Source organism: Pristiophorus japonicus, chromosome 5 (genome assembly GCF_044704955.1).
Source record: "Pristiophorus japonicus isolate sPriJap1 chromosome 5, sPriJap1.hap1, whole genome shotgun sequence".
Lineage (NCBI taxonomy): Eukaryota > Metazoa > Chordata > Chondrichthyes > Pristiophoridae > Pristiophorus > Pristiophorus japonicus.
Genome location: NC_091981.1, coordinates 303,115,967 through 303,128,881, shown reverse-complemented (window position 1 = coordinate 303,128,881; position 12,915 = coordinate 303,115,967). Strand labels below are relative to the sequence as shown.

The window sequence follows — 12,915 nt, the reverse complement described above, 5'->3', positions numbered from 1 at the left end:
TCGACACTTCCCAAGCCATCACCATTTAAATAATACTTTGTCTATGTTTTTCCTACCAAAGTGGATAACTTCACATTTATCCACGTTATACTGCATCTGCCATGTGTTTGCCCACTCTCTCAACCTATCTAAATCGCCTTGCAGCGTCTTTGCATCCTCCTCACAACTCACAATCCCACCTAGTTTTGTGTCTCAGCAAACTTGGAAATATTACATTTGGTTCCCTCATCTAAATCATTTATATAGATTGTGAATAGCTGGGGCCCCAGCACTGATCCCTGTGATACCCCACTAGTCACTGCCTGCCACCCCGAAAAAGACCCGTTTATTCCTACTCTCTGTTTCCTGTCAGTTAACCAATTTTCAATCCATGCCAATACGTTACCCTCAATCCTATGTGCTTTAATTTTGCACACTAACCTCTTATATGGGACTTTATTATCAAAGGCCTTCTGAAAATCTAAATACACTACATCCACTGGTTCTCCCTTATCTATTCTATCAGTTACATCCTCAAAAAACTCCAGCAGGTTTGTCAAACATGATTTTCCTTTCATAAGTCCATGTTGACTTTGTCTAATCCCGTTGATATTATCTAAGTGTGCCGTTATCACATCCTTTATAATAGACTCCAGCATTTTCCCTACTACTGATGTTAGGCTAACCGTTCTGTAGTTCCCAGTTTTCTCTCTCCCTCCTTTTTTAAATAGTGGGGTTACATTTGCTATCCTCCAATCTGCAGGAACTGTTCCATATTCTATAGAATTTTGGAAGATGACAACCAATGCATCTACTATTTCCGTGGCTTCCTATTTTAGTACTCTGGGATGCAGATCATTAGGCCCTGGGGATTTATCTGCCTTCAGTCCCATTAGTTTCTCCAGCACTATTTTCTTACTAATAATCATTTCCTTTAATTCCTCTTGCTCACTAGACCCTTGGTTTCCGAGCATTTCTGAGACATTATTTATTTCTTCATAGAAACATAGAAAATAGGTGCAGGAGTAGGCCATTCGGCCCTTCGAGCCTGCACCACCATTCAATAAGATCATGGCTGATCATTCACCTCAGTACCCCTTTCCTGCTTTCTCTCCAGACCCCTTTAGCTGTCAGGGCCATATCTTACTCCCTCTTGAATATATCTAACGAACTGGCATCAACAACTTTCTGTGGTAGAGAATTCCACAGGTTCACCACTCTCTGGGTGAAGAAGTTTCTCCTCATCTCGGTCCTAAATGGCTTACCCCTTATCCTTAGACTGTGACCCCTGGTTCTGGACTTCCCCAACATTGGGAACATTCTTCCTGCATCTAACCTGTCCAGTCACTAGGCATTGCCAGCAATTATAGAATTGAGAGCGCTGGGGTCAGGTAGTGGTAGAAAATCAACTGATTGTTCAACTGGCTCCAAATGTAGCTTTAAGAAAGGAATCAGATTGTAGCCAAATTAGCTGATTCAGTTAAAGGTTAGGGAGTACACTTGTGGTTATACACACGACACTGGATATCCCGGTAATGAAATGGAAGATATCTCCAGCTCAGATGCCCTTCCTGATACGATAATCACCCCACAAGAGTGTATCACCGAATAGACCAATCCAAGTGGAGAAACAAAACCATAGCAGTTCAGTGACAGCAGATTACACAGCCCTGAGGAAGGAAGGGAGGAGGGAAGGAACAATATCATTGGCCTTGACTTCTCAAGCTTGGACAGGATGAGATTGGAAAGGTGAAGAGCAGAGATCAGAGAGAAACTGGAGAAAGATGAGAGGTCAGGGCTAGTTCAGGGGGGGGGAGCCTCAGAGGAAGTTTGGTCCGGTGGTCCAGCGGAAGGAAGGGAAGAGGCGGCTGATCGGATGGTCTCAACCTCAGAGACAAAGACTTATTGTCGGAGGTGAGATACGAGACTGGGGGAGGGGTTTAAAAGGAGGGTTAGCAGTGGAGAATAGAAGCCTGGGTTTATCTTGACATTCCGGAATGATTCTGGAATAGTGAGAGATTTTGGTAGACGAGAGCAGGACCTGATAGTGGTTTATGTGGGTCCAGCCAGATCCGGCAGTGAATAGCTAAACCAGTTGTCCGCCGTGTCCGTTTCCTTGGACTGAAGGGAGCGAAGATCAGGGCCGTACCAGGGGAAAGGGCCAGGGTGAGAGAGAGTAATGGGTTTAACAGGGGCTAGGGCATCAAACGTGGCAGTGAGGGTGTGACTGAGCAGAAATGTCACGGTGAATGAAGGACCAAAGGCTGGACAGTTGGGAGTTGATGTGCAGCTGTACGAGAGTCGGGAGAGAACTTTTACCAGGGGTGGGCACAGGAGGTAGGGTTGGAAAGTGATGGAATCCCATGAACCTTATCGAATGCCTTTGGGAAATCCAAATATACTACATCCACTGGTTCCCCCTTATCTATTGTGCTAGTTACATCCTCAAAAAACTCTAATAAATGTGACAAACACAACGTCCCTTTCATGAAACCATGCTGATTCTGCCGAGTCATGTTATGAATTTCTAAGTGCCCGCGACCATTTTCTTAACGCTTCACAGCCAATGAAGTGGAATCTAAGAAACGCAGCAGCTAATATGTGCACAGCAAGCTCCCACAAACAGCAATGTGATAATGACCAGATCAGCTGGTTTAGTGATGCTTGTTTACAATCAAATATTGCCCGGGACAGCGGGATTAACTCCCCTGCTCTTCTTCGAATAGTGCCATGGGATCTTTTACATCTTCCTGAGAAGCTAGACAAGGCCTCAGTTTAATGCCTCAGCCAAACGACAGCACCTACAACAGTGCTGCCCGTCCGACATTGCAGCACTCCCTTAGTACTGTCCCCCTGACAGTGCGGCACTCCCTCAGTGTTGCCCCTCCGACAGTGCGGCCCCTCCGACAGTGCGGCACTCCCTCAGTACTGCCCCTCCGACAGTGCAGCACTCCCTCAGTACTGCCCCTCCGACAGTGCGGCCCCTCCGACAGTGCGGCACTCCCTCAGTACTGCCCCTCCAACAGTGCGGCACTCCCTCAGTACTGCCCCTCCGACAGTGCGGCACTCCATCAGTACTGCCCCTCCGACAGTGCGGCACTCCCTCAGTACTGCCCCTCCGACAGTGCGGCACTCCCTCAGTACTGCCCCTCCGACAGTGCGGCACTCCCTCAGTACTGCCCCTCCGACAGTGCGGCACTCCATCAGTACTGCCCCTCCGACAGTGCGACGCTCCCTCAGTACTGCCCCTCCGACAGTGCGACGCTCCCTCAGCACTGCCCCTCCGACAGTGCGACGCTCCCTCAGCACTGCCCCTCCGACAGTGTGGCATTCCCTACGTACTGCCCCTCCGACAGTGCGACGCTCCCCCAGTGCTGCCCCTCCGACTGTGCGGCACTCACTCAGTACTGCCCCTCCGACTGTGCGGCACTCCCTCAGTACTGCCCCTCCGACAGTGCGGCACTCCCTCAGTACTGCCCCTCCGACAGTGCGGCGCTCCCTCAGCACTGCCCCTCCGACAGTGCGGCACTCCCTCAGTACTGCCCCTCCGACAGTGCGATGCTCCCCCAGTGCTGCCCCTCCGACTGTGCGACGCTCCCCCAGTGCTGCCCCTCCGACAGTGCGATGCTGCCCCAGTGCTGCCCCTCCGACTGTGCGACGCTCCCCCAGTGCTGCCCCTCCGACAGTGCGGCACTCCCTCAGTACTGCCCCTCCGACAGTGCGACGCTCCCCAGTATTGCCCCTCCGACTGTGCGGCACTCCCCCAGTGCTGCCCCTCCGACTGTGCGACGCTCCCCCAGTGCTGCCCCTCCGACAGTGCGACGCTCCCCAGTATTACCCCTCCGACAGTGCGGCACTCCCCCAGTGCTGCCCCTCCGACTGTGCGACGTTCCCCCAGTACTGTCAACCTGGATCGTGTGTTGAAATCCCTGGAGCGGGGCTCGAAGCCATGACCGTCTGACTTGGAGATGAGAGTGCCAGTACTCAAGGACCCTGCATCAACTGCCCCAAGCTAAACCCACAGGTACAAACAATCCCACAGCTCCAGGGACAGGCAGATGTTTAACATGTGGGACTGGATATTGCACAAACTGGGTGTAGCTGAGTGATGACTGCACTTACCGTGAGCAGGTTCTCGGTGAGGATTAGCTCCGTCAGATGGCTGCACTCCCCCACCGCCTCCGTTAGCTGAGTCAGCCGGTTCTGATCCACCTTCAGAATGGACAACTGCTTCAACTGGCCTGGAACCACAGGAGATCTCAGACAGAGCTCGTCGCAACACCACCCCAACAAGAACAGCCCCGCACAGGCCTGAGCGCAGGTCTCAGCTCAGTGTCCACACACTGGGCATTCCGCCTACCCAACATCACAGCTCACAGGTCACGCATCAGCCGGATTTACCATCGGCAGCCCCTCCCCCCGGTCCAGGGGTCCCTGCACACTCTCCCCCAGGACCAGGGGTCCCTGAAACCCTCCCCCGGGACCAGGGGTCCCTGCAGCTCCTCCCCCCGGACCAGGGGTCCCTGAAACCCTCCCCCCAGAACAGGGCTTCCTGCAGCCCCTCCCCCCGGTCCAGGGGTCCCTGCACCCTCTCCCCCGGGACCAGGGGTCCCTGAAACCCTCCCCTGGGACCAGGGGTCCCTGCAGCCCCTCCCCCCGGACCAGGGGTCCCTGAAACCCTCCCCCCGGACCAGGGGTCCCTGCAGCCCTTCCCCCGGACCAGGGGACCCTGCACCTCCTCCCCCCGGACCAGGGGTCCCTGCGCCTCCTCCCCCCGGACCAGGGGTCCCTGCACCTCCTCCCCCCGGACCAGGGGTCCCTGCAGCCCTTCCCCCCGGACCAGGGGTCCCTGCAAACCGCCGCCCCACACCCACCCCCCCCCAACCACCAGATCAGGGGTCCCTGCAGCCCCTCCCCCCAGACCAGGGGTCCCCACACTCCCTCCCCCAGACCAGATATCCCTCTACCCCTGCAGTACCGCCCCTACCCACGCATTTCACTTACCAAGGCCGTCTGGTACAGACTCCAGGGGGTTCTGGGACAGAAGCAGATCAGTGAGTGCCACCAGCCCACTGATCTCGCTCGGAAGCATCTCTAGTTTATTTTCAGAAACGTCCAGACAAACCAGGCGCTTCAGGTTTCCCAGTTCCTGGAACAGGGAACAGAGCATGACTCACGTCACACAATCCCAAACTAATCCCACTGCCCATAGCCCTGTATCAATCCCAAACTAATCCCACTGCTCCGCTCTCTCCCCATAGCCCTGTATCAATCCCCAACTAATCCTACTGCCCCGCTCTCTCCCCATAGCCCTGTATCAATCCCAAACTAATCCCACTGCCTCGCTCTCTCCCCATAGCCCTGTATCAATCCCAAACTAATCCCACTGCCTCGCTCTCTCCCCATAGCCCTGTATCAATCCCAAACTAATCCCACTGCCTCGCTCTCTCCCCATAGCCCTGTATCAATCCCAAAGTAATCCCACTGCCCCGCTCTCTCCCCATAGCCCTGTATCAATCCCAAACTGATCCCACTTGTCCTGCTCTCCCCATAGCTCTGTATTTTTATCGATCTTCAAATATTTATCCAATTTTCCCGTAAAACATGCAAAGGTCTTCTCCTCAACCACTCGTAAAGCATTCTGTGCTCCATCAGCCCTGTGAAGAAATGTCTCCCTATCTCTGAGTGACTGCTGTAAATTGGTGATACCTCATCACTGACAGTGTGATGGAGGTGACAGTCTGCCTCTGTTTACTGGAGTTCCCTTGATCACTACCATAGTCTGGGAGTTTTCTGCAGCTCCAGTGCAAACCTTCTTACCGGTGGCAGTGCAGTGAGCTGGTTCCTGTCCAGCCATAGTTCCCGCAGATTTGGCAGAGCTCCTAAAGTGTCCGGCTGCAAAACAAGAAACACGAGTGAGTGAGTGGGTGAGTCACTGTCACACACCCAGGAGTCTAGGCAACATTTATTCACAACAGGATTAGTACTGTGCACTTCAAAATCCGCAAAATCTGCAGATTCTTGACAAGCCACGACCAATTACACAAACTAAACGCAGACCAGTGGGGTGCTGCAGGGCTCAGTGCTGGAACCCCAGCTATTTACAATATACATCAATGATTTAGATGAAGGAACTGAGTGTAATATCTCCAAGTTTGCAGATGAAGGCGGCAAATGGTATGTTTGCCTTCATAGCGAGGGGATTTGAGTATAGGAGCAGGGAGGTTTTACTGCAGTTGTACAGGGCCTTGGTGAGGCCTCACCTGGAATATTGTGTTCAGTTTTGGTCTCCTAATCTGAGGAAGGATATTCTTGCTATTGAGGGAGTGCAGCGAAGGTTCACCAGACTGATTCCTGGGATGGCAGGACTGACATATGAGGAGAGACTGGATCGACTGGGCCTGTATTCACTGGAGTTTAGAAGGATGAGAGGGGATCTCATAGAAACATAAAATTCTGATGAGACTGGATAGGTTAGTTGCGGGAAGAATGTTCCCGATGTTGGGGAAGTCCAGAACCAGGGGACACAGTCTAAGGATAAGGGGCAGGCCATTTAGGACTGAGATGAGGAGAAACTTCTTCACTCAGAGAGTTGTTAACCTGTGGAATTCCCTACCGCAGAGAGTTGTTGATGCCAGTTCATTGGATATATTCAAGAGGGAATTAGATATGGCCCTTACGGCTAAAGGGATCAAATGGTATGGAGAGAAAGCAGGAAAGGGATACTGAGGTGAATGATCAGCCATGATCTTATTGAATGGCGGTGCAGGTTCGAAGGGCCGAATGGCCTACTCCTGCACCTATTCTCTATGTTTCTATGACACGCCCCCTCACACGTACCGTACGCAGACCTGCGCCCTCACATGTACTGTACACAGACCCATTCGTGCCTTCACATGTACCATACACAGACCCGCGCCCTCACACGTACCGTACACAGACCCTTGCCCTTACATGTGCCATACGCAGACCCGCACCCTCACACGTACCGTACACAGACCCTTGCCCTTACATGTGCCGTACGCAGACCCGCGCCCTCACACGTACCGTACACAGACCCTTGCCCTTACACGTACCGTACACAGACCCTTGCCCTTACATGTGCCGTACGCAGACCCGCGCCCTCACACGTACCGTACGCAGACCTGCGCCCTCACACGTACCGTACGCAGACCTGCGCCCTCACACGTACTGTACGCATACCGATGCCCGCACACTAACTGTATAGAGACATCACAGGCAAAGCTCCTAAACAGGGACCCCTGGGGCCAGAGGTACAAGGGCATATAAGACAAGCATGTCAGTCAGCCCCCGGCCCCCCAAAACAGTAAACATATTAAGGCTGTTCGACACAGGCCCGCATCCCCCAACAATGGATGTGGTCTGGCCGAGACATGACTCCAGTCCCCCGCCAATGCCTGTCGAGCTGCAGTGTCTCAGCAACGCACTCAGTTACAGCATCGACCACCTCAGCAGAAACAATAATCAGTCTCAACTCAAATGAAACTCGAACCGAACTGAAGGTGGACTGCCATGCATGCTGGTCGGGCCAACATAGAATACACGCATCATCTGCAGGAAACAATACTGAAAGAGGTTGAGAGAGATAAAGATCTGGGTGTTATTGTGCACAGATCACTGAAGGTTCACGACCAATGTAGAAAATCTGCAGCGAACGCTAACAGGGTATTGGGTTGAATTAATAGAACCACACAGTATAAACCAAAGGCCACCATTCTGTCAGTGTACAGGTCGCTGGTTAGACCGCAACAGGAGTACTTTGCGCAGTTTCAGACCCCCAACATAGTGGAGGATATAGTGGCCATGGAAAAGGTTCACAGATTGAGGAGGAGCAGGGGACACGGGTTTATGCTGTTGGAGAACGATAGAACAGTGCAACACAGAGGAGGCCACTCGGCACGTCCAGTCTGCGCCGGCTCTTTCGAAGAGCAATTCAGTTAGTCCCACTCCCCCCGCTCTTTCCCCATATCCCTGTAACTTTTTCTCCGTCACGTATTTACGCAATTCCCTTTTGAAGGGTTACTATTGAATCAGCCTCCACCACCCTATCAAGCAATGTGTTCCAGATCACAATAACTCGCTGCATGATAAAGATTGACATCATGTCGCCTCTGGTTCTTTTGCCAATCACCTTAAGTCTGTCACCTTCTGGTTATCAACCCTTCAGACATTGGGAACCGTTTCTCTTTATTTACTCCGTCTAAACCCTTTGTGATTTTAAACGTTCTATCAAATCTCCTCTCAACCTTCTCTGCTCCAATGAGAACAAGCCCAGCTTAACATCATAAGAAATAGCAGGAGTAGGCCATACGGCCCCTCGAGCCTGCTCCACCATTCAATAAGATCATGGCTGATCCGATCATGGACTCAGCTCCACTTCCCTGCCCGCTCCCCATAACCCTTTACTCCCTTATTGCTCAAAAATCTGTCTATCTCCGCCTTAAATATATTCAATGTCCCAGCCTCCAGAGCTCCCTGGGACAGAGAATTCCACAGATTTACAACCCTCCGAGAGAAGAAATTTCTCCTCATCTCAGTTTTAAATGGGCGGCCCCTTATTCTGAGACTGTGTCCCCTAGTTTTAGTTTCCCCTATGAGTGGAAACATCCTCTCTGCATCCACCTTGTCAAGCCCCCTCATTATCTTATACATTTCTATAAGATCACCTCTCATTCTTCTGAACTCCAGTGTGTACAGGCCCAACCTACTCAACCTTTCCTCATAAGTCAACCCCCTCATCTCCGGAATCAACTGAGTGAACCTTCTCTGAACAGCCTCCAATGCAAATATATCCTTCCTTAAATACGGAGACCAAAACTGTACACAGGTGTGGCCTCACCAAAAACCTGTGGCAGGACTTCTCTGCTTTTATACTCCATCCCCCTTGCAATAAAGGCCAACATTCCATTTACCTTCCTGATCAATTGCTATACCTGCAGACCAACTTTTTGTATTTCATGCACAAGGATCCCCAGGTCCCTCTGTACTGTGGCACTTTGCAATTTTTCTCCATTTAATTATAATTTGCTTTTCTATTATTTCTGCCAAAGTGGATCACCTCACATTTTCCCACATTATACTGCCAATTTTTTGCCCACTCACTTAGCCTGTCTGTTTCTGTCTATAGCTTCTCCAGTCTAGCTAGGTAACTAAAGTCCCTTGGCCCTGGAACCATTTTTGTAAATCCTTTCTGCTCCCTCTCTAAGGCCTTCACATCCTTCCTAAAGTGTGGTGCCCAGAATTGGACACAATACTCCAGTTGGGGCCTAACCAGGGTTTTATACAGGTTCATCACAGCTTCCTTGCTTTTGTACATTAGGAACAGGAGGCCATTTAGCCCCTCGAGCCTGCTCCTCCATTGAATGGGATCAGGGCTGATCTGCGCCCTAACTCCATATACCTGCCTTTGGCCCATATCCCTCAATACCTTTGGTGAAGAAAAATCTATTGATCTCAGATTTAAAATTAACAATTGATCTTGTATCAAATGCCATTTGCGGAAGAGAGTTGCAAACTTCTACCACTCTGTGTGTGTGTGTGTGTGTGTGTGTGTGTGTATCTATTTATAAAGCCCGGGATTCCATACGCTTTATTAACTACTTTGTTAATCTGCCACCTTCAAAGATTTGTACAAAACACCCCCAGATCTATGTTTGTGCATCCCCTTTAAAATTGTACCACCTCGTGAGCATGGTCCCTCCTCATTCGTCCTACCAAAATGTCAGAGTGGGACTAGACCTGGGTGTTGGACAGTCCCTCTATCCCCAGAGAGCCGCCAGTCTCTGGAATATATTGTTGAGGCTGTGAGGGCGTGAGGCTCACACTGCGTACTGTGAATTCCACGTAGCGAGGGGCCCTGTGGGAGGGAGGAAGGAGGGACAGTCGGAGTATGTTTGAGTGTGTGTGTATGTATTGGCCCATGCAGCAGAGCTGGTCTCCAGTGGTGTAGGATCCCCTTGCCACTGGACCAAGACCTCGCTCTGTCAAGCCCGTGTGGTGGCTGGGGTGCAACGGTCACCCCACGTTAAAAGAATCCACGCACAGGCCTCTTCCACCGTTTAAAATGAGTTCATCAGTCAGCTGAGTACTCATTGTTCGTGTGGAAGCAAGTCATCCTCGACACTGAGGGACTGCTGCTGATGATGGTCCCAGAGAGCAGCAATCTCTGCAATACACTGCCTGGCAGTGTGTGGGCACTGACTCTCGGCCTTCCAGAGGGAGCTGGAGCGCTTCCTGACTGGGGCTGAGATCGTATCCCAGAGAAGGCCAGTGTCTTTGTCGATATTACTGGGTCCAGGCGAGGGCCTGCACGGTTTCCATTGCCCGAGGGGGGGTGCAGATTACTCCAGGGGATATTTCCCTCGTCGGCCCTGGGTTATGTCCTGGGTTTTTTTGCCTCTTAATGAGATGACACGGCTGCGGGGTTGGATGTGAAGGGGAGGAGGGGCGATGGTCCGGCCATCATGGTGTGGATCAGCCGGGCCCTCCACTCCCCTCCCTGTCCATCAATCCCCTATGTTGGTAGGAATAAGGGCCGAGCATGGTTCAGAGTTCAGACAGTGCCCCTGAACACACTGCACTGGGAGATACATCACCCCTGTACTGGCACTGAGTGGGCGGGCATGCGTCCATCTTGTGATTCCCCCCAGGGAAGAATTGCACAGCACAGGGCCACAATCAGTTGGTGATATTTTCACAAACTGGATATTAAAGATAGAATGTGTGTGTTTCCCGGGGGCCTGGGTACAGAGACAAACACAGACACAGAGTTAAGCAAACAGATTCATTACCAGGACTTCCAGTTCATTGCTGCCCAGGTCCAACTCCTCCAGCTTCACCAGGAAAGACAGGGACCTGCAGGAGAAACACAACATTCATAACTAGTAGAGACGCCCACAATCAGGGGCGGGGAGAGCGGGGCCCACGGGCAGGGAGAGCGGGGCCCACAGGCAGGGAGAGCGGGGCCCACAGGCAGGGAGAGCGGGGCCCACAGGCAGGGAGAGCGGGGCCCACAGGCGGGGAGAGTGGAGCCCACAGGCGGGGAGAGCGGGGCCCACAGGCGGGGAGAGGGGTGGGGAGGGAGCCCATGGGCAGGGGGTGGGGAGGGAGCCCATGGGCAGGGAGTGAGGGGGGCCCACGGGCAGGGAGTGAGGGGGGCCCACGGGCAGGGAGAGCGGGGCCCACAGGCGGGGAGAGCGGGGCCCACAGGCGGGGAGAGGGGTGGGGAGGGAGCCCATGGACAGGGAGTGAGGGGGGCCCACGGGCAGGGAGTGAGGGGGGCCCACGGGCAGGGAGAGCGGGGCCCACAGGCAGGGAGAGGGGTGGGGAGGGAGCCCATGGGCAGGGAATGAGGGGAGCCCACGGGCAGGGAGTGAGGGGGGCCCACAGGCAGGGAGAGCGGGGCCCACAGGCAGGGAGAGGGGTGGGGAGGGAGCCCATGGGCAGGGAATGAGGGGAGCCCACGGGCAGGGAGTGAGGGGGGCCCACAGGCAGGGAGAGCGGGGCCCACAGGCAGGGAGAGCGGGGCCCACAGGCGGGGAGAGGGGTGGGGAGGGAGCCCATGGGCAGGGGGTGAGGGGGGCCCACAGGCGGGGAGAGCGGGGCCCACAGGCAGGGAGAGCGGGGCCCACAGGCAGGGAGAGGGGTGGGGAGGGAGCCCATGGGCAGGGAATGAGGGGAGCCCACGGGCAGGGAGAGCGGGGCCCACAGGCGGGGAGAGCGGGGCCCACAGGCGGGGAGAGGGGTGGGGAGGGAGCCCATGGGCAGGGGGTGGGGAGGGAGCCCATGGGCAGGGGGTGAGGGGGGCCCACAGGCGGGGAGAGCGGGGCCCACAGGCAGGGAGAGCGGGGCCCACAGGCAGGGAGAGGGGTGGGGAGGGAGCCCATGGGCAGGGAATGAGGGGAGCCCATGGGCAGGGAGAGCGGGGCCCACAGGCGGGGAGAGCGGGGCCCACAGGCGGGGAGAGGGGTGGGGAGGGAGCCCATGGGCAGGGGGTGGGGAGGGAGGGAGCCCACGGGCAGGGAGTGAGGGGGGGGGGGGGGCGGAGGGGGAGAGAGAGAATGATGGACAGGGGAGGGGGAGTGGTGGAGGGGGAAGAGAGAGAATGATGGACGGGGGAGGGGGAGTGGGGGGGGAGAAGGGGGGAAGAGAGAGAATGATGGACGGGGAAGAGGGAGGGGAAGAGAGAGAATGATGGACGGGGAGGGGGAGTGGGGGGGGGGGGGAAAGAGAGAGAATGATGGACGGGGGAGGGGGAGTGGGCGGAGGGGGAAGAGAGAGAGAAGGACCGGGAGGATTGGGGAGGGGGGAGTAGATGAGACAGACCTCACCCTGCCCTATCTGTGGCCTGCTCCAGCTTTACGATCCTCCCCAGGTGCTGTACAGATGATTATGGGCCATCGACCTATCACAGAAGCAGGGAGTTGCCCCAATGTCACAGTCAACATATCCCTCAATGAACCATGAAAAACAGGATTATCTGGGCCTTTCTCTCACTGTTTCTGGTATCTTGCTATGCTCTAAACTGCTGATTGTGGTCAACTAACCACAGTTCATCGGTGAAGCACTCTGGGAAAAGGCCGCTGGGGTATGGTTTCCTCAGCTGTACTCGATGCTACCCAATCACAAACATATCCCGCTTAGTCTTCCGGCACATGTCTGCGTAGAAATGATCACGTTACACCTTCTGCTCACAGGGCAACTAGCTCTAGTGACAGGGGGTCCCGCAGTCTGTGCAGGACAGTGAGTGGGGGCTGGGGAGCTACGAGGCAGCAAGCATTCACACAATCACAGAATGGTTACAGCACAGGTCGCCATTGAGCCCGTGCCGGCTCTCTGTGCGACCACCTCAGCCAGTCCCCCTCCCCCACCCTTTCCCCGTAGCCCTGCAATTATTTTTCTTTCAGGTACTTATCC

At 54.2% G+C, this 12,915-nt stretch overlaps 1 protein-coding gene across 1 annotated transcript in view; it reads right to left on the bottom strand.

Annotated features, from left to right (window-relative positions):
• scrib (scribble planar cell polarity protein) overlaps positions 1-12,915 on the bottom strand; it is a 271,485-nt gene that overhangs the window by 219,558 nt on the left and 39,012 nt on the right. The window contains exons 6-9 of the mRNA XM_070880275.1: positions 10,791-10,854; positions 5,800-5,874; positions 4,984-5,128; positions 4,102-4,220 (exon numbers count right to left, since the gene is read on the bottom strand). Of these exons, the coding sequence (XP_070736376.1) occupies positions 4,102-4,220; positions 4,984-5,128; positions 5,800-5,874; positions 10,791-10,854 (403 nt within the window). The remainder of the gene's footprint in view (positions 1-4,101; positions 4,221-4,983; positions 5,129-5,799; positions 5,875-10,790; positions 10,855-12,915) is intronic.